Here is a 22,281-nt window from a genome sequence, read left to right on the forward strand (position 1 = left end):
TGCCTTAAATTAGGCTAAAGTAATATTTAGCTTCATTTTTTTCCTGCCATATCTAAATGTGCATTCTTTCTCTGTTTTCCTTTTGACTTTAAATGTTAAAGTGGGAGAGACAGAGTGAGAGAGCCAGCTTCATGCTGTACCTATGACCCTCAAGTAGCTTTATCTCTCCCTTTTTTCCTCTGGTGTGTTTGTCTGCCTGTGAATACTGCTGCCCAGGGCAATGTTAGGGGTATTAAATTATGGCATAGTAGGGGAGGAGCACTGACTTAACTCTGTTGCTGGATTCACGTTTTAGTGTTACCACTCATTTGCTGATAGGTAAATCAGTTGGCATCACTAAGCCTCAAAAAAAAAAAAAAAAATGCATTTGGAGGAACAGATGAAATATAATCCAGTGGTTAAAAGTTTGGCTTCTAACGACAGACAAACCTGAATTTGAATCATGGCTTGCTACTTAGTGGCTTTGTGGCCTCGGGCAGTTTCTTTACTCTTCTAAGCATCAGTTTCAGCTTTTGAAAAATGAATAGTACTTACAGGTCTGGTTTGAAAACTCTGAGATAATGCATATCAAGTGTTTAGCGCAGTGCCTGGCACATTACTAATGCCCAATAAATGTTAGCTATTAAAATAATATATGTGAAAGTGCTTTGTAAATGAGTTTCCCGGGACACTCCTACTGGAGATAACGGAACAGAACACATGCACACATTCATTCCGTGCTAAAAGCGTCCACTTCTCTTTGCTGGTGACATCACAAGGAGCAGGCCAGGCAGCTAACTGCAGGGTAGGGTCATCAAGACCAAAATTAACATTACATTGTAATGCTTTTTTGAAAACTATGTTCCAGGGCTTCAGGCATTTTACAGAATAATCTAGAAAACAAAATTAACAGTTGGATATTGCAGGCTCTTTCATTTAATTTTAAGATAGCAACAGATTGACTCCAGAAATACCATGCAGAAATCAGTAGCACAGATAAGGAGCTTTGCTAAGAGCTTGGCTGTGATATATGCTCATGAATACCTAATTATGCCATGCAGTGTAATCAACCAGGGAGACTACAAAAGAACAGAAAGTCACATCAAATGGTAAATCATTACCTAAGTAATACAGACAGCATTAAGGTGCCTCAAGTCAACAACAACCTTAAAATCAATAGTGTTGCAAAAGAAACATCCATGTAGGGCAAATCTGCTATTTGAGAACACCTCTTGTTGCTTTCATTTTCCTAAGTTGCATAATGAGAATGACAGTGCCTTGGGCCTACAGCACTGTCTTACTGTGTCGAGAAATCTTTATATATTTATATATATGTGTGTGTGTGTGCGTGCATGTGCACACGCACATTTGTGTATGGACACACATGTTCACACATGTGTAAGTGTGTATGTAGGGTTATGATGGCAAAATGTACATTTTATTGTGGATTGTGGTTTTTTTAATATTTGAAAAATATATCATTTTGGGTATTGTCAACTCCAATCTGAAATCTTCGTGATTCTCTCTCCTTCTCACAGTGACTACAATATAATCTTATTTAAGCTCCCCTTAACCTTCCCAACTAGAAGTCTTGCATCCAATCTCTGCCCCTTTCAGTCGTCTCATACAGTGCCACGGAGGGCCCTTGCCCGTCCTGAATGTGATCATTTACTCTTCTGCTCTAATAGTTTTCCATTATTTTAACTCCTTTGCTGGAATTGCCCCCCAGATAGAACTTGACACCTGCGGGCTCCTTAGCACATTGCACCACACCTTTGTTCAGTTTCCAGCATCTTTCTACCACTAGGGCTGCAGGCCCTTGAGAAGAGAAGGGAGCCTTAGTTCCTTTCATGTTCCCAGCACCTCACCCAGTGTACATAGAAAGTGCTCAGTGATGGTAGTTGACTGTTTCCTACAGAACTGGATTTAGGAGTGTGTGTTTACTGCTAAAACTATGATGATTAGTGTGTCTTCTTCTGAAGTAAAGAGAAGTGGAAGATAGTCTTTTAAAAATTGAAGGGAAGAGTAACATGTTTAGACATGATGCCTTTGGCCCTTTACCTAAACGAGAATAAAATAGGTCTCTCAGGCTTTAATTCTCTTACATTTTGTAAATGTTAGACACATGGCTATTTTCAAAGTTTTCTGAAATTTTTTTCACTGTGTACAAAGTCTCTGAACATCTATGCCATTCTTTGTAAAAAAAGCTACCAACTCTCTTGCGTTTTATTTTGGAGTCATGTACATCATCACATAACTTTAGTCTGATAACTCTTTTTGACCTTGAGCACCTTTCCTAGACTTTAAACTGTTTCTTTTCTAAGCAAGTGACAGGCCTGATATAAGCTGTGCCCAACATTGCACACTGTATCTATAAATCTGTAGGCTGAACTTGGGTGTCAGCCCAGTGAGCCTGGTGATCACAGCCGCAGGCACAAACCCACAGAAGGTCAGATGTTTCCTTTACTGCCTCTCCCAGACCACCTCACCAGACCCTCCCCTCCTTCCCTCTGCCACCAGGTCCTTGTGTTTTAATGATGTCTTTGGGCTTCCCAGAGCCCCCTCCTTGATATACCTACCAGGATCCCTCAGCAATGTCCATGGTCCATAATGACTGATTTTCTCTTCTTCTCCACCTCATTACAATTCTTAAGCCTTTGGTGACTGCCATTGAGTCTGTTTCCAAGAGAAAAATATTCTGATAAACAAATTGCTTATGTTTTTATATGTTATAATTATATATATTTTTTATTATTTATAATACTACTTATTACCTTTTCTGGTATTTTTATATGTTAACAGTGTGCTGGGTATAAACTAGAAGTCTCTGATGGTGGCATGTCATTGATCTGGCTGACTTGTTTGGCCAAAAATGAGGCAGGAGGCTGGAGATGGCTTTTGGGGAAGAGGAGGAGAGTCATGCCTTGGAGATTTACTTTCTATCAGAAAATACTTAGTACTTTTTGTGTGCTGGGTGCTGTTTTTATAGGCACAGTCCAGGTGTAAGGTTGGAGGAGTCCAGCACCATGTTGCCCTGATACAAATGGTGTGCCTCCCCTCTAAAACTTTAAAGATGATGGGTAAAATATTACCATCCCACCTAGCCCCATTGTTATAATACCTGTGTATGGAAAAAAGTGAAAATCCTTTTGTGCCAGAAACAAATTGAAATCAAAGCCAGAACAAGTAAGTTTGGGCTGATATAACCATGGCTCTGTAAGATTTCAGTCTGGATACAGGTCCTAGGAATTGAGTGCTGAGTTTCTAAGATCTACTCAGGATGAAAGATGTGGTCCCATATACACATAAGGCTTGGGACATGGACCTGAACCCTTCCTTAGAGGTTCAAAGAGCTATCCTTCCATGACAGGGGGACTAGAAAATTCCAGCCATAAATAGCAAAGCAGCAAAGAAACAAGTTGGAAACTTGGGTGGGAGAAAATGAAGTCACCCATGAGATATCAAAGTCCCAGGTCCATTCTATGAGTGGGTTGGAGGTCCAGATTTATTCTACCCAAGTGATTTGGGAATCCCTGCCCAAGAAATAAATATAAAATCTAGAAGCATAGAAACCTCTAGGACTCTGGCAGAAGGAAGCACACTGGGTGCTTTCATAACCACCAGCTTGTTTCCTCTTCTCCACTTCATTTTAACTCTTAAACCATTAGTGACTGCCATTGAACCTGTTTCCAAGAGATACACATAAGACATAAATAACGCCAGCAAGATGGGCTCATGTTCAGAGATTACAAACCATGTATGAGGAAAACATGATGAGGGAGAGTAAGCAAATACAAGCTGGAGAATTAGCACTCCTAGAACAATCTGAAATAACTGTTAAGTCACTGTGTTTAAAAATGGTTACAGTCATAAAAAAGAAGGAATTGGAACCTTAAAAGAGATGGGGTGATGTGATAAAAGATGATTTGGATTTGTAAAAGGACTAAAAAGAACTTCTAAGACTGAAAAATATGGCCATTAGAGTTCAGTCCCAAGGAATAAGTTAAAGAGCAGAGTAGATTAAATACCACTGGAGAGAATTTGAATTTGTGACATGGAGGCTAGAATGAGAAAATCTGATAGCATATTCAGAAGGTGAGAACTGAGAAGGCAAGGGAAAACAATATTTGAAGAGAGAGAACAGCTGTGGTATTTCAGACTAAAGAAGCACACTGACTCCCAATCAGGGAGTCTTAAGCTACAGGGCACAAAAGACAAAGAAAACTCTTGTAAACAGCCCAAGAGACAATATGGCACCTGCCCACAAGGAGTTTGAAATCTATAACAGGAAGTACAAAGAAGTAAATAAGCAGTAAAAACAGTGTGGTAGAGTCTACTGCAGTGGGAGACACAGGATAGGTGTGGAAGGACTTCCTGGAAGCGATGCCTATACCAGGGAGTCAGTAGGGAGCGAGCAGAATGAAGGGCGAGAAGTGGGGCAAAGGGGGACGCTGTGGCTCTTTCAGGAAACTGAAGATTCTTCTGGCTGATTATGTTGATGAGCATCTTCTTAACCTACAGACAAAGCTGGCTTTGCCACCACAGGAGGTTCTGTCTGTCCCATTTCTTGGTAAAGCTGCTGTCAGGAAAGTCTAGATGCCGATCATTTAGTAAAAGACAGTATTCTGCATCATTTTATAGGCCAGATGAAGTGTTTAAGAATGGTGAGCGATATCCAAGTTCCCTTTTCTCTGAATGTGTGTGATACTGAAGGGTTTTTAGTTTTTTTTGTGTGGGGACTTTTGTTTGTTTGCTTGTTTTACTAAAAAAAAAAAAAAAAAAACAAAAAAAACCCCACTGGTCAACAATCCACACATAGCTGCAGTCCTTACATGTGGTGCTCAGCCATCCAGAAGTGGGGTGGGTTGGCCAACGACTCTCTCACATTGCTTAAGTCTTCGGTTCCAAGGCGGGGAGGATATGGTTATGCAGGTGGGCCTTCACTTCTAATGAGGTAGAAGAATAAAAAGGGGGATCTGAGGGCATTCAACCAAGAGCAAGTGCAGAGAAGGGTAGCTTCACTGCCTTAGTCATCCCATTGTCTTTGTATGACCAATGAAAGGGGTTACTTAAAGCTATGTAAAGGCTAATATTACTAAGTCATGGTGCTGTAACATAATGCTGAGAATCTTTTTGAAAGGTACTTTGTCATGTGATATCCTCTTATTCAAATTTATTTTAATAAAGTTATAAAATGTACCGGAATCATATAGAATAACAAATTGATACTCAAATGATGCTGAAGAATCTTACATTTTATTCAGAACATTTCGAAGAAAAATAAAAGATATAGGGCGCTGCTTCCAATACTGAATCATAAATCACCTGCTTTTTTATGTTTGAAAGAAGCCACACAGTGGCTTGTCCCTAGTAATCAAATCTGCACTGTTATAACCAGTGTGCAGATTTTAGAGCTGGTTATGAGTACAGAATCTGTCTACACTCCTGCTGTCTATAATACACCTGTGGGCTGCACATCTTTAAGGACTGATAAAGGGTCAGTTCAGAGTATGTATTGGGCAGTGCCAGCAGCATAAATATGAGGAAGTCATAATAGAGGCAACTGTATTTTCTCCTATTTTGACCTTAAGTTCAGACTGTCATTCACACTTCTTGCAATCTTATCTTCCAAAAGATTTCCATCCTGACACGGTCCTAGGATTTCAAAGTTAGGGGGCTTGGCAGACTCATTGAGCTAAAAGTTGAAAACACTTGCATGAGGTGCTAGCTTCTAATTCTGACATACCAAGATATTTAATAAACTCTTATATTTTTTGTCCCCAATGTTTCTATCTGTAGAGCAGTGCTACATTCCTGGCCACCCCACAGGAAAAATGGCGTGATGAATTAATAAGTAATTATAGGAAGCGTGTAAGTGAGGATGGTATTTTCCTGCTCTTATGTTAAAAACAGGTGATCGTGTAAAATGTCATTTAAATGTGGTACATGGAAAAGAAATATATTAATTTTTCAGATGACTTAATAGGAACTGGACTGAAACCAAAAATAAAGAAATCTGAATAGAGGGGGGTGCCTGGGTGGCTCAGTCAGTTAAGCGTCCGACTCTTGATTTAGGCTCAGGTCATGATCTCACAGTTTGTGAGCTTGAGCCCCACGTTGGACTCTGTGCTGAGAGCACAGAGACTACTTGGGATTCTCTCTTTCCCTCTCTCTCTGCCCTCCCACTGCTCATGTACACACTCTCTCTCTTCCTCGCTCTCAAAAATAAATAAATAAACATTAAAAAAAAGAAATCTGAATAGAGAATTGTTCAACAGAACCAGCATGTATTAGATACTTAGCACGTGCCTAGCATTTTGTTATGCTCATTTCAGAGGCTACAGAAGAAAAATAAAATGTGATTTCTTTCTTTGAGTTACTTACATAATCACTGAGTAGGCAAACAGATGTGAAACTGAGAACCAGTTAAGACAGTGATTAAATGTCAAAATGTAGATTGCAAAAGTTCTCAGAAGTCAAAGGAAGAGCAGTGAATATGGGAAAGACGTCTTGCTGTGGGGTGAGGTGGGGCATGGGGATGGGACCCAAGTTGGGTCCTTGAAAGGCTGAAACATTTAGAAGGTAGCAGGGGAAACATTCTGGGCACAGCTTGAGGTAAGAGGCAGGAGTCCTCTCAGCCTGGAGCAGGGGATCCTTAGAAAGTCCTGGAAGTAAATATTTGTGGGTAGATCTGGCCCAGATTGTGAAGAGCTTTAAGTATGGAAAAAGAAAAGTTTGAACTTAGGTATTTGGGTGATAGGGACTAGAGTACATTTCTGAGTTGGTGAGAGAAATGATAACGTGGTGTTTTAGGAAGTTTGAGGGTTCAGCGGCCATGACTAATAGAGACAGGGGGTGGGGTAAGAGAGCAAGTCGAACATGGAGAATTAGTATCTGTGCTACAAGTGTCATATACGTTTTTCTCACAGAAAACCTCCATGAATTTAACCTCACTTAAACTTCACAGAAACTGTGAAGTAGGTCATCTTTTACAACAGATGTAGAAACTGAAGCCCCGGTTAATGAGCTGCTAGGGTCCTGCAGCTAGTGTGTGACAGAGGCAGTGGTCAAGCCCAGCCCTGTCTTCCTTCAGAGCCTTTGCAGTTGTCTTATCATTGCCCTTCACTGAAATATCAGAACCATGGCTCTTCTGATGACTCAAACCTTATAGACATTTCTTGTTTCTGCAAGTTTAAGTTAGGCGGAAGTCACGCATGTGTAGGTCAAGGCAGCATATTTGGGTACTCAGAGATCGACTCCAGAATGCTGAAGTTGGTATGTCGCAGCCATCTACACTCCTGGGAAACAGACCCACACATCCTTAGTGGCTGTGAATTAACCAGGCTTAACCTGTTGATTCAATAAAATGTAATAGCCAAAGAATATTTGAGAAACCTTTAAAGATCTATATAATATAAAGCATTTCATTTGTCACTGTATCTTGAGAAATCTTCACAGGAGAGTAGATTGGATAAATGGGATATTGACAACGTGGAACTAAATAAAGACTGTTTCTTTTTAAAAAAAAAAATTTTTTTTAACGTTTATTTATTTTTGAGACAGAGAGAGACAGAGCATGAACGGGGGAGGGTCAGAGAGAGGGAGACACAGAATCTGAAGCAAGCTCCAGGCTCTGAGCTGTCAGCACAGAGCCCAACGCGGGGCTCGAACTCACGGACCACGAGATCATGACGTGAGCCGAAGTCGGCCGCTTAACCGACTGAGCCACCCAGGCGCCCCTAAAGACTGTTTCTAACTCACAGAGCAGAGCAAGGCACAAAAGGCAATGGCTTATTGCCACTGCCTCATTCCTGCGACGGAGATTGACCATCCAGCCTCACAGTTGCCTGCAGCTCTACTGATCTGCAGTGCTCTCACATCCTCCAGTCCCTGTCTGTAGTTTCTGAATTGTCTGGTCACGTTTCCGAGGGAGGCACAGGAACGGTGGGCAGCTGCCTGGAAGAGGTGGCGGGAGGGCATTAGGGATCAGAGGGCCGGCCGCTCTGCAGTGCCATCTGGAGTGTGGGCACTCATGGGCTGGGGGGGTGGGGGGCGGGGGGCAGGCCTAAGGCAGCGGTTTTGGACATCTCAGATTATGGAGAATATAGAAACATTGCAGGCTTATCCTGATAAGAGAATTTAACGAACCCTGTGGTTTAGAAACTTACTTTGAATTTGCTTCTCTTCAGTTCAAGAGAGAAAAGGAAAATTGATACATAACAGTGTCTCTAAGGTTTATGAAGTTTTCAACCAAACAAACATTTTAAGGGGAAATGACTGTTTTTAATATTAATATTTGCTTCAGATTTTCATTCAAAACTCAAACATCAGAGGTCTCGTTTAATCTCAGACACAGTGGTTGGGAGGAGAACTTTTAAAAGGGTAAATGTATGATGGGTGTTCTGATGATATTTAGTCAGATTGACAAAGCGCCCCCCACCCCTTAAAGGGTTTTTTAATTCTAAGAAGAGGAATCTTACTAAGTAATCATACTTGCTGATAGCTATTCATATTATGTGTTCCTTCTCTTAAGATCCATACGAAGCCAAAGTCTCCATCAGGATGCAGCCATGCCTTACCTCTCCTGCCCATTTCTCTTTTTTCTAGTCTCCATGCCCAAACTCCAAACCCTAAGAATAGTATATGGGTGGGTCAGGCTTTTAATAAGTGTTTGAATCTTTCAGAGGTGCCTGGATGGATCAGTCAGTTGAGCGTCCGACTTTGGCTCAGGTCATGATCTCATGGTTCGTGAGTTTGAGCCCCACATCAGGCTCACTGCTGTCAGCCTGACAGTTCAGAGCCTGCTTCAGATCCTCTGTCCCCCACTCTCTCTCTCTGCCCCTCCCCCGCTTGCGCTCTCACTCTCTCTCCCCCTCCCTTCTCTCAAAAAATAAATAAAACATTTTTAAAAAGTGTTTGGGGGTGCCTGGGTGGCCCAGTCAGTTAAGCATCTGGCTTCGGCTCAGGTCATGATCTCGTGATCCATGAGTTCAAGCGTAGGGCTCTGTGCTGAAAGCTCAGAGCCTGGAGCCTACTTCAGATTCTATGTCTCCTTCTCTCTCTGCCCCTCCCCAGCTCACGCTCTGCCTCTCATTCTTTCTCAAGAAATAAATAAACATTAAAAAAAAATCTCCCTGACAGATTTCATTATTAATTACTTCTATGATTAAGATATGGCTAAGAAATTAGTGTTGAAAAGAAGGATACATGTAATTTTTTGTTTTTTATTGTACTTCTACATATGCCTTTAAAGTAGAGCCTGTTGTAAGAGGAATTTTAAATTGAATACCAGTGCATAGGGTGTGTGTGGGTGTGTATTTCTGTGATGAATCCAAACATGGTCTTCTGGATCTTAGAGTTCTTTAAATTCTAAAAGCTCAGAGATTGACTAATAAGCCAAATCGTAATATGTTTAAACTGCCTTGTCTTTAGTGAGGTTGTGTTTTCTTTGGAAAGATGTGTATCAGAAACATCCAGAATTATCGAAACTTAAGCTTCAACTCTCTGACCCCACAGAAGTGTAGACAAGGTCAGTGATTGAGAGCCAGTAGCCCTGGAGCTCTTTATATTGTAGCTAAAGTAGTTGCTCGTGATATTTTTATCATTTCAGCATTTCTTTTTTTTTTCTTGACTATTTACATTTTCCTCTATTTCCATTTACTTTAAAAAGTGTTTATTCAGTAAATAAGTGAGTAGCTACTAAATGATATAGTTAGATGGAAACATTGGGTTGTCTGGTGGATATATTCAGGGAGCTCTGTGTTAGACATTTAGTAGTCTGAGAATGTGTAATGCTTCAGTATTTCTTTTAAGGTGCTCTTCTGTAACTGTTAGGCTGGTTCTTCTCTGTTCTGGAACATGTAAACATAAAAGTCAGCAATACCGTGCTGTGCTAGGGGGTACGGGATGCTCATCAACTCCCTCATCTGCTTGTATAACCTGTCTCATTTTATATTTTTTTTAATGTTTATTTATTTTGAGAGAGAGAGACAGAGTGTGAGCGGGGGAGGGGTAGAGAGAGAGGGAGACACAGAATCCGAAGCAGGCTCCAGGCCCTGAGCTGTCAGCACAGGGCCCGATACAGGGCTGGAATCCACCAACTGTGAGATCATGACCTGAGCTGAAGTCAGACACTCAGCCAACCGAGCCACCCAAATGCCCCTAACCTGTCTCATTTTAATTTAGTAACATTTCTCAAATGCCAGGTCCTGTGCTAGGGGCTAAGAATACAGGCAGAAAAGATTTAGCCCCCTCCTTCAAGGAATGGGCCCACCAATTCCTGTCAGTTTGTCCCAACCCTTGGACACTTTGTCTTTAGTCTTTCCTCTGATTTCCACCTCCAATTCTGCCTGTTTGATCCAGTGATTTAAAAATGACTCATGCTGGGCTGCCTGGGTGGCTCAGTCTTTTGAGTGTCTGACTCTTGATTTCGGCTCAGGTCATGATCCCAGGGTCATGGGATTGAGCCCCATGTCAGGCTCCTTACTGAGCATGGAGCCTGCTTGGGATTCTCTCTTTTCCTCTCTCTCTCCCTCTGCCCTTCTCCCCTGCTCACATGCTCTCTCTTTCTCTTAAATAAATAAATAAATAAATAAATAAATAAATAAATAGGCTAATGCTCATTTTTCATGTTTGATTTTTTTTAAATATATTTCTCATACCCATTAAGTATCTCCTTTTAGAATAATTGAGCCAACTTCTCTGTCCCTTTTTGTTATCATACCTGGATCTGCAGCCCTTCTAAAGTAACTCATGCTTGGAGAATCTTCCATCCATGACCTCCCCCAATGAGCCACATTGCCCTGATTCCAGGGGCTGGTGATTCCAGGGGCTGGTGATGAAGCAGTTACACTTTGACCAGTTTCAAGACCTTAGATTTTTTATTTCTTTCCTTGACTGCTTGACCCTGTTTGCCCTGTGGCACAGTTTACTAGTTGCCAGCCTGCTTTATCCATCACTACATAGTTACCGAGAATTTTGCATTTTAAGTTATTCATCTGTAGCCATCCTTTGGCCTTTTGGCCTCATCTAGATAGTTGGTTGTGAGAGTTGATTTATGTATGTAGCATGTGGTCACTAAATAAATACTGCTTAATCATTAAAGCTGTAACTTTAAGGGAATATTTATTTAGTTACCCTGCCTAACCTTCTTTTGGAGAAATGGCAATAGAATCCTATACCTTATTCTAATTGTCTCCATTTTAATTTTTTTTTTTTAATGTTTATTTATTTTTGAGACAGAGAGAGACAGAGCATGAACGGGGGAGGGGCAGAGAGAGAGGGAGACACAGAATCGGAAGCAGGCTCCAGGCTCTGAGCCATCAGCCCAGAGCCCGACGCAGGGCTCGAACTCACGGACCGCGAGATCGTGACCTGAGCCGAAGTCGGATGCTTAACCGACTGAGCCACCCAGGCGCCCCCTAATTGTCTCCATTTTAAAAGGAGAGTTTAATCTTTCAAAAGGAAAGGAATTTTAATATCTTGGAATATAGGGAGGGCACATATCCTTTTGCTTTCCTGTGAACATTAACAACATTTACGGTGTAACTCCTGGGTGTAAGAAAGAAATATTGATTGAATGCAGTTTTTATCACATTAAGTTTAAATGTTAAGTTGAGGACACTCCTACTATTTTAGTCACTCTAATACCCTAAATTTCTGTAGCTCCCGCTAGCAACTTCTGAACTTTTAGGCTAATGCTACCTGGAAGCATTCTGAACGTTTTGAGTGCCCCTTGGCAGTGTTGTGGAAAGTTGACCCACTGTGTTTCTCTTCCAGCATCCAGTGCTTGATGAGCCGATAGCTGAAGCTGTCTGTATTATCGCAGACACGGATAAGTGGAGTGTCCAGGTAGCCACAAGTCAGAGGAAAGTGACGGACAGCATGAAACTGGGCCAGGAGGTCTTGGTCTCTAGTCAGGTGTCCAGTTTACTTCACTCCATTTTACAGCTTTACAAGCTTCACCTCCCTGCTGATTTTGTAAGTACTTGTTCTCGTATTACCAAAGAAATATAGTTAAGAAAATACTTTTAACAATATTTTTATTATAAATTCACGACTGAAATGTATTGTTTTTAGTATAATTGTACGTTAACCTAAGTAAAAATGGAACGTGCAACATAAAACCAGCAAACAGGATAGATTTCAGTAACAATAGTTAAAACAACACGGAGTGACACTGAAATCTTTTTGGATAAGGTATACGTAAAGGAAATAAGGTATGGGGGAAGGGATCAAACATAAAAGGAAATTTAAATTCTTCCTTTAGGGAACTCATTAGTTTTCCTTTTTTTGGATCAACATCAAGCAAACCAGTCACTGAAGGGATTGTAGTTCCTTTTGTTCAGGGACCATTCTCATAAAATTGTTAAGGATAAAACAGAATATCATTTGTGTAAACATTTAAAATTTTGAAGTACCATACCCATAGAAGATGGTATCAGTTGTGTTCCTTTTCAGGTGGGATTTTAAAATCGATTTCATAACGTTATATTAAAGGCAATAAATAGAGCTCATAAACTCCTAGAAAATGATCAACAGCTCTCCCCCAGTCACTGGAATGAATATATAAAAAATACATGTGTGTATGTGCAGAGAGACTGAGAGAAAATGTAGTTTGAGAGGGAAGGAGGGAGGGAGAAAGGTCTTAAAAGTGGAAGAGAGGCTTACAGGCACATAGCTGGGAAGAATGAAAGTGAGCTGACCTTGGGGATTTGCACTGAGGTGAAAGAGCGCCCACCTTCTCCCCTGTTACCCCTACACTCGGCTGCCCTCTGCAGCATACTCCCAGACCAGAGCATCCGTTACCTCCGCACGAGGTACAGAGCTATTTAATCACAAAGTGAGAAGCTGAATGTGAATTACCTACACTAACCATGAATGGAGTAGCAATTTCTCTGAGATCTTGTGACCTACCGTTGCACCACAGTCCTCAGAGAGTCAAGACTTTCATGGCCTTCAAGAAGGTGATTTTAAGTACTGTGTGGTTGTTGTGGCAGTGTGGCATAACAGGGAGACCCCGCAGTGCAGCCAGGTGAAGCCTAGGCTTTGCCATTGTTGAGTTGTGTGACAGTGGACAGTCCTGAGCATCTCTGAACCTCAGCCGTCTCACTTGTAAAACAAAGGTAGAATCCATTCAACAAGCATGTTGTGAGAATGCTCTGAAAATTCGGTCTGAGATACTGCTTTTTAAACTTCCAAAGCACCATGCCCATGTGAGATGCTTTACCAGTCAGGGTACAGCAGTGGCCAGTGCATGGCCTTTGGGATCCAGTAGTCTAGGGTCATATCCAAGCTCTGCTACTTCCTAGATGTGTGACTTCTCAAGGTCTGCATTTCTCCATCTGTAAAGCTGAGGAAGTAAGAGAGCTTATCTCATATGGTTATGAAAGTGAAATTAGAGGATTCAGGTAAAGCACTTGGAATAGTGTTACATGTGATAAGTTCTCAGGAAACAGGTACTATTAGTGTGACTACTGATAATAATCAGTTTCATGAATAATATTAATGACTGACAACACCTTTTCACCAAAATCTTTATTTGGGCTTTATACTGAAGCATACTCTCGCAGGACCTCTGTCCCAGGGGGTGATGTGAGAAGCACTTACGGGTTATGACGGCCTTACTTTTGTTCTATATTTGTGGGCAGTTTTTCTTTCTAATAGCAAGCTGCATCATGCTGATTTAGTGGCCGAACTTTGCTTTTCTATAAGGAAAGAAAGATATATTTGATTTTATACTTTTTTTTTTTTTTACTATTTTAAGTATTTACCATGTTTCATATTTTTTTCTGTAATATATAGCTCTTATTACATTTGACATCTTAGTTATCCAAGCAATAAATCACTATAATTAATTCTTTTTACTTCATTGGGGCTAAAGTATGTTTTTTGGTTTGTTTTTGTTTTTGACAGAAGCATGTTTAGCCACTCAGTAGTATGAATGGAATGACTTACTTAACCTGACAAAACCAAGCTGAAAGAAAATTTCATTTGCAGTTTAAAATTCTCCCTAAAAATCACTTGACTGAAACACATGAGTAAATGGCTATTAGAGCCTTCAGTATAAAAAAATGAAAGTAGCTATTTAAAATTTCAGAAGTTAAAAATTAAACAAATCCATCTCAGGAATAAAATCCCAGAAAAAGGGGAGGGCAGAGCCCAAAGTGGTTCTATATGATAATCAGACCTTTTATAAAAAAATTCTAAATGATTTGATTTTGAGTTTAGTATACATTCCATATAGACCAATGTTCTCTTTATTTCCACATTACAACATACAGCTTTCATGGGGACTATGAAAACACCATAAATTAACCATTTAAAACAAAGGATTCAACATAATGTGAATGTTCTTTTTAATATTTTATAACACTCTTATTAAAAACTTTGTGTTTATAAGAAACTGAAACTTAACGGTAGCTCCTTTTACCACTTAACTCTGCTTATTTGGAGGAGCATTTCCATGAGGATTGGTGAAACCCTCCTTGCTTTAATTATTACTCTTATTAGACACTTACCAGTTGTTTTTCCTCTACTCAGCACAATACATTTAAAAGATTTTTAAGCCAATGAAAAACTAAGATTGCATCTCGAATACTTTTTCCATGTCACTGATCAGCCCAGATGGTCAAGATCAACATTTTCAAATGCATCTGTTAATCTTTTTACCTTGAAAATAACAGGCGTAATGGTCTAGAAGAAAATTATGTATGATGGAATTACCCTTGCCAAAGCCGTCAGGTGTCTTACTGAAGATGCTTGGATGGCTCTGCCTGCCAAACGCAAAAGCATTTGCCTCTGGTGAAAGACACAGATGGTTGCTATTCTCTAAAAAATGAAGTTGGACACAATTCCAAGGGTAGAGATGTCCTGAGAATAATTGCCTTTTCTTTATTGTTATTAAAGACCTAGTTAAAATGCAGTCTTGAGAGCAAAAACAAAAACAAAAAATTTAAAGTAACCTTGTTCCATTCACTCTACTTTTGGGGATGTATTTCGCCAAAATAATCTGAGATATAGGAAAACGACAACAAAGATGTTCTTTAAAAAATTATAGCAACAAAAACTCAGATTGCCATGTGGATAAGCAAATAATGATAATTTACATTCTCAGAAATTATTTTGCCATAAAAATTACTTTGATAAAGATTTGTTAATAACATAGGGAAAGGATTATTATAAAGTTTTTTAAAAGTAGGAAATAAATGCACTTAACAGAACGATTTCATCTATGTTAAAAATGCTTTTTAAAAAAGACTAGCAGATATGTATGAAAATCTTAATAGTCATTAGAAAAAGTAAACTGTTGTTTTATATAAACCTTTCCTTATACCTACCAGTGGTAGGGTTTGATGCGGTCTGTAATATTTATGTGTATTTGAAAGGAATGAGGTTATAGGTGTGTACTTAGAAAGGAATGAAGAGAATTCCAGCTCTTAGAATATTGGCAGAGGTTTGAATGCTGCCCCTCATCCTGAATGTTGTTGGCTCCCCAGTGCATCATGCATCTTGAAGACAGACTACAGGAGATGTACCTGAAAAGTAAGATGCTGTCTGAATATCTGCGTGGTCACACACGAGTCCACGTGAAAGAATTAGGTGTCGTCCTGGGGTGAGTTGTGTGACGTGCCGCCGTTTCTCCCTGTGATGGGGCTGACCCTAACGCTGCTCCCACCAACCACGTAGCCTGTGTCGCCTGGCACCTGCGGGCCCTGTTACCCCACTGAAACGTCATCAGACGTGTGCCCCTGCTGCTTCCCATCTTCGTAGCTCCGACACTGGAGTTCCGGACCTGGAAACGAGCGCAGAACTTTAAGCTAGTGGTACTTTATGTTAGTCTTCTCCCTGGATTATTTTATGCTTGAAAGTGAAAAATTTAACCCTACTGGACCTGCCCATTTCTAGTCATTTCAGTAAGATGTCGAAGGCACAGCCTGTCAGACCTGCCTTTTGCTCCCTGGAGGAGGGAAGAAAGGCCGTGATCCTGGACCTTCAGGGGCCACCTGCATGTTTGCAGGGTGACAGCACTTGCCCCTCCTCCATTACAGGCCCTTTGGAAGAGGAGGCATATTGATGTTACTGATAATGTACATTGTCCTCCACAGGGTCTTTGCCAGAACTTCTCTCAGAGAAGAAATTATGACCTTTGTTAGTCTCTGCTTAATTTTTCCACAAAGAACTAACAAAAAGACACTGTGTTTATGGGGAATTGACCCCCTTAACTATGATGAGGATTCCCCTAAGTTTGAGCAAGAAAAAATTGCATATATGATGTCAGCCTTGAAATTCTCCATCAAGCCTGCTAATCAAAGTATTATTTCAAGGCTCGGGTCTTTGCATTCTTGTCAGACTTTTTCATCTTTCACACCCAGGATGTGACTTACAGTACTGTGACTCTGGCATTTCCTGTCATACATTTTTTTTTCCATACTTTATTCAAAAAATATTTTTCCCTTTTTAGGCGTTTGCTTTTGCAGTTAACTTGCAACATATCTCTTTGTTGTTGTTGTTATTGTTCCTAGTTTTTGTTTAGCTCTCTTTACCGGCTTCACACTTTGGTCCTGCTCACTAGGCTCCCCACTGCCAGATGTGTGACTTGTATTTTTAGGATCTTTCCCTGGCTGGCAGGTGTCCATGGACACTATTAGAAAGACCAGAAGGATTTATTTACCCCTCTCATCGCTAGGTCCTCCTAGTGCATGATTAGTGGGGGTCACATGCAGCCTCTCTAGCCCCTTCCCCTCCTAGTCAGAGCCAGCAGCACAAAAGGTACTGAGGAACTTCTTATGTAGCCTGAAAGGAGATCTGTAGGGAGCGTTACTGGAGAAAGCATAGAACATTTCATGAAGTAATGGCAGCTACCTTTTTAAATTTTATTTTTAATTTTTCATTTTTGGAATTCAAGGGGAAAAAATAGGACATATTCCACGGACTGAAGCAGTCCTAATTTTTTTCAGGACATTTGGCAACATTTAGCCAGTGACCATGCTGTAGCTGCTTCTGCTGTAAGAGAGGCAGCCAAAGCCACGTCCATTTGATGCTGTGATGTCTCTTGATTCAGTATCTGTTAGTGTCACTTTGCTGTCAGAATGCTGTGGCTCAGATGCCTAGTGAGGATCTAAATCGTGTAACCTGTTGAACAAATCCTCAAGTGTTTTGAAAAAGCTCCCACCTTCATCATTATCCTAAGACTGATTTGAGCCCAGGTGCAGAATCTCAGTATGCGCTCAGCAGTGTTGGCTAGAAGAATGATGAGCCACTGGAGAAAACATTAGTCGGGGACTATAGAAAAGTTATGGGCTTAAGATTGAGTGACCTCTGCCTTGGGAAGAACAGCCTTGTGTCCACACTTAGGCATAGCACACCAGCATCTTCCTCTGCCTCCTTGGGCGGCATCCACTGGGAGATCACAATAAAAGAACAAGCTTATTGTCTTTCCATCTCTTACTTTATCGTTAGTTTTAAGCAATGATCTGGCAAACTTGGTACCTAGCAATAATACTTTACTGTAAAATCATGCTACTTTAATATTCTTTTCTTTTTTTCAATATTCAGGATTGAATCAAACGACCTGCCTCTGTTGACTGCTATTGCCAGTACTCATTCTCCTTACGTCGCTCAGATACTCTTATAAGCTAAAGCTCAGGACAGTTCTTCCTTGGAAGAAAAAAAAAAATCAGATTCTCAACCGAAGGCGAAAGGAGAAAGCTCTCTGTGACGTCAAAAGCATGAGAAGAGCAAACAGAAACCGTCATTCCACTGCTTTTGTTTTGTTTCGTTTCGTTTCGTTTCGTTGCTTCAAGTGGATGCCTCGTTGGACGACTTAGGTTTACTTGACATAATGGCATTTGTGTTTTTCACGAATACTTTTGGCCTTTTGTTACCCATGAATCAACAGAGAGAGTGACTTTTTTGGTAGGAGAAGACATAAACACTACACTAAACACTAAGCTGTCGGTCCAGAGCGCCTGTGTGTTTGGGCAGAATAACGACAAGCGACTTTGGAGCAGGGGTAACCAGTGTACGTACCATTCCAGTAGGAGAATGTTTCAGAGTTTAGGCGTGAGCTCTCCAAACGGGAGAAAGTGTAACTTGCTATCCTAAGACAGTCAGAACAAGGTGTCTGGATTCCAGGGCAGGGTTTGCTTTTGACAAAAGGTGAAAAAAAGCAAGCCGCATTGTGCCGTCTTCCCGTCTGGTGGCCATAGGAGTTACCGCCTGACGCCAAACAGGAAAGAGGATCGACCGTTGGGAAGAGAGTGCTTTAGGGACCCACTGTTTTCACATCTTCTTGGAGTTTACCTTGTTGCAGATGCAGCCACAGGTAGGTTAGAGATGGATTGTTGGTGCAATAAACCCAGGAATCAATGTAGCATCTTAATCTCATCAAGATGTAGTTCATAGCTGCAGAGTGCACAGTCTGATACCATATATTTTATCCTCATACTTTAGAGCTTTCAGCGGCCTTTTTAAGAGAGGCCATTTACCAAAGTTATTTCTATGAGCTCAAGAGTGTTTCTGTTGCTAAATTCTTCCAGCCGAAGCCACTTTCTTCCTAAATAGTTAATACAAATGACTATTTCTACTTTAAAAGGCACAGCTGGCCTGGTGGGAAATGAAACCTGCAACAGTTCAGGATGACTAATGAAAGTAATTAGTTTGTACATTTATAAACAATCCATAAATGATCTAAATTTTTACATTATCATCTCTGTGCCTTCTAATGCCTAAGCCCTTTTCAAAACACCTCTCCAGAAACTAATTTACCCATTATAAAATCTGCCACAATGAAGGATTGTTTATTAGCATAGTTCACTTTAAAAAAAAAAAAACACCTTTAATTTTTTGTTAATGTAAAAGGAACTTTACTTAGTGTACTGGTCATGAACTCTGACCATGTCAGAGTGTGTCCCAACATCCAAGGTAAAGGAAGAGAGTTTAAAAATATTGATTGTTAAAAGACCGGTGCTAATCTAGCCAATCAGAAGATTGTCAGCACCTTGCAGATCTTGAATACAGTTGATTATAACCAGGCTCTCATTTCCTTAACACTATTTTATAAATTAATTCCAGCCTTTTTCATGCATCCATTTGTACCCAAGATTATGAAGTAACTTTCCTTCTAGGGCTTAGAATGACTTCAGATTTTTTATTTGATACAGTCCCGATTCTGAACACCAAGTGACATAAATGTGTTTCTTCTTTTACAAATGCAAGTTCATTATGCAAGTACCAATGGAGAAAAATGGGTGTAATAATTCTTTAGGAATAGGTCAGAACTGCTACCTTTTCTTCTCTCTCTCTTTTTTATGATGTGAAATGTAGGTGGGTGCATTAAGGCTCTTAATAAGATCTTTAATTTTTATTTTATATCTTTCTTTCGTAAGATTGAAGTTTTCCACCCTTTTTATGTTTTTCTCATCCCTTTCGTCTAACATCTGAGTTTGGTGTTCTAAAGTCTCTATCCATGATGTCACTGCTTGTTGTTATGTTACCCAGAGAATGAACCTCACCTGTGGCTCAGCTCACTCATCATTTGTTTCTCGTTATGTGTGAATAAATTATAATAGCTGACATTGTATCATTTCCATCTGCACCAGTTTAGAGTATTCCCCTCATCTCTATTTCCCTTTTCCTTGTTTACACGTTTTGAGCACTTTCCCTCATCCACCACCTTCCACGGTTTCGTAGAAAATAACTAGATACAGAACCAGTTTCATTCAAAATGTGTACGTAGTGGCATGTTGAAAATTAGACCCACATAGGGGGAAATTGGGCTTTAAATGGCTGATTCTAAACTCCATACATAAAAATTTAGCCCAGTTGTCTCAAAGCCTGAGAAAATTTAATTTGCCTCTTAATCTACTGTTCTAAAACTCTCTCTTGGAAAATGTCTGTTGGAAACTACAGGTGGGTCACATGTGGGGGTTGTCTCAGTGACACTCAGGATTCCAGTCAGAACCTAATCCTCACATCTATTGCCTACAAAAACAGACCAAGAATGTTGCTGCTCTTTTATAATCCTCCTCTAAATAACATTCAAGTTTTCTTTGTCTTAAATTCAGCCTCTTCCCAAAAGTGGAAAAGAAAAAACTCTCATGGAATTGTGTTGAGATACACCCACTCACACCACCCAGTGGCTTCATTCTGTCTTAGCCCAAGAGGCAAGAAAGGGATCCCACCCTCTCCCAATGCCCACTTCAAGAAAAAATTAAAATTAAAAAACAAAAAAAAGAAAAAAAAAAGAAAAGAAAACTACCTCAGTTGACAGGATTCCACCTTTAGGGTTTCTTCAACTTTTAAGTCTTACCTGTTGAGTGTAACTTTTGTAGCATCTTGCTTTTTTAAGCAAGCTAGTGAGGCATGACAGAGCAGAAGTGTGTAAATGTTACTGTGATGGACCTCTTTCTAGCATGTTGCAGTTTTATTTTTAATAGATCGACGAGTGATATGAATGTAAAGATAATTGTGTACGTTTAAACATGACAATGAAAATTTAAAATGTAGCTTCCATACTTGTGCATAATTCCAAAGTATTTTATTTTTATCAGTGTTAAATAGCTTTTTGTACAGGCTTCAATCCATTTTTCTGAAGTGTGCTGTTTTTTAATAAAAGTAACTATAATCTTTTCACATCCCATGGAACTGCCGTTTACACATCGCAACTTTTTAAACTTAACCATATTTTTCAAAAGTAACTTTTTTGGAGGGAGGAAAGTCCCTGCTTGCTAAGTGACACTAAACTGTCGTTTAGGCTCTTATAATTAGGTCCTGAGATTTTATAAAAATTTAGTCTGTAGCTTTTTAGGTTCTTCACTAGAGTTGGTTGTACATAAAAATAAAGAATATAAAGCGGCCCTAAAATTCTTTTAAATGTCTGGATTTTCCCACTAATATGTACTTTTGAAAGTATTTTGTTCATGCATACTTTCACCATTAAATTGAAAAAGTCTTTAGCTTCTCTTGATAAATGTGAACCATTTGTTTTTTTATTGTGCTGTGGGGGAGGGGATATTTTAATATAATATTTGCCTAAATCAAGCAGCCCCCATCTGAGTGTTAATTTTTAAATGTCAGAAGTTTGGTGACTATATATCTTGGGAGCAAGGTTGCAATATGCTTACATTTAAGTGGTGTTTAAAAAAGGAGAAAATTCTGGGATTTGTTATTATTGAAGCTCCGGTAAGACAAATTGATAGGTCTTTATATTTTTGATCAGGTAAATAGATATCAGTGTCAATGTATAGAAATTTTTTCTTAAAACTTGTTCATGTATTATTTTGATCCATTTTTCTGTGGCATTTGGTGCAATAAACCTTTTGAATTTATCTTGAACATTTTCCTGGTACTGCATGTGGTTTGTTACGTTTAATCTCAGAACTTAAAAACCTAGAGGTCTCATTTCCATTAGTTCACGCTGAAACAAGTTGATAATATATGTCAGTGATTTTCAACAGGGGTGTTTGGGAAATGTAGGGACATTTTTGGTTAGCATAATGGTGGGTGACAGTTACTGGCACATAGTGCATGGGGGCCGAGGATGGTAAGAGAAAGGTCATGTAATGTACGGGACACCCCACGGAATGAGAGATTGTCCCACCTCCTGCATGACTTTTATAAATGTTCTGCCGGACAGTCCTGTGGGTGAAAAACCTGTTTATAATTATCTAGGCTAAGAATTTAATTCTGCTTTACATAAAAGCACAATGTGTTTCTCACATGATTTTAATATATGCTGAATTTTCCAGGAATGCCACTGTTGTGTAAGTCGAGGGAAGACTTTACTTTGTAAGATTCAGAATTTTTACAAGAATTAACATAAGTTTGGAAAACAACCTTACCAACCGCTACTGTATTTATGAATTTGAGTCATTTGTACATCTGCATCCGTCTTCCTTTGTAATTGTAGCATTCCTGCAGACAGCATATAGATGTAAGATCTGCCTGCTCCGTTACATTTCCTGTTCTAATCTAGTGTTTCAATGTCTATGTATTAAAATATATTTTAATAGGTTACTTTTTAAATAGTACATCTAGGGCATTATATTGGTGTGTTATAAATTATGTGTGGAAGTAGGTTATATTCTATATGATTTATTTTAGGAAAGTAAAGGGCATTATATAATATTTGCTATGTAAAAGATGAGGTCATTCGTATATATATATATATATATATATATATATAGTCTCAGAAAAAGAAAATGCTTTTATGTATAATTTTTGTAACATACATAATATCATACTGAATCATGTCATCTTAAAGACCATAGGGAGAACTAACATTAGGTATCTCAAACTCCC

General features: G+C 39.6%; 2 protein-coding genes across 8 annotated transcripts in view; one reads left to right on the forward strand and one right to left on the reverse strand.

The window, feature by feature from the left end:
- The window catches only part of FNIP2 (folliculin interacting protein 2), a 131,971-nt gene extending 110,656 nt beyond the window's left edge, over window positions 1–21,315 (forward strand). For all 5 annotated transcript variants that reach the window (XM_060653883.3, XM_060653886.3, XM_060653882.3 and 2 more), the window contains 3 exons: window positions 11,758–11,958; window positions 15,477–15,592; window positions 17,536–21,315. In XM_060653883.3, the coding sequence (XP_060509866.3) occupies window positions 11,758–11,958; window positions 15,477–15,592; window positions 17,536–17,614 (396 nt within the window). In that variant the 3' untranslated portion in view covers window positions 17,615–21,315. The remainder of the gene's footprint in view (window positions 1–11,757; window positions 11,959–15,476; window positions 15,593–17,535) is intronic.
- The window catches only part of SPMIP2 (sperm microtubule inner protein 2), a 98,880-nt gene continuing 90,148 nt past the window's right edge, over window positions 13,550–22,281 (reverse strand). Inside the window, exons 5-7 of one of the 3 annotated variants that reach the window (XR_013555108.1) lie at window positions 15,700–15,772; window positions 15,318–15,515; window positions 13,582–13,685 (exon numbers count right to left, since the gene is read on the reverse strand). Coding sequence is in view for 2 of the 3 variants with exons in the window: in XM_078445648.1 (XP_078301774.1) it covers window positions 13,654–13,685; window positions 15,700–15,772 (105 nt within the window). In the remaining variant the exon portion in view is untranslated. Of the gene's footprint in view, window positions 13,686–15,317; window positions 15,516–15,699; window positions 15,773–22,281 lie in introns of all 3 variants that reach the window. The other 2 variants (XM_078445648.1, XM_078445649.2) reach the window with 2 other exon arrangements.

Source organism: Panthera onca, chromosome B1 (genome assembly GCF_046562875.1).
Source record: "Panthera onca isolate mPanOnc1 chromosome B1, mPanOnc1 haplotype 2, whole genome shotgun sequence".
NCBI classification, from domain to species: Eukaryota; Metazoa; Chordata; class Mammalia; order Carnivora; family Felidae; genus Panthera; species Panthera onca.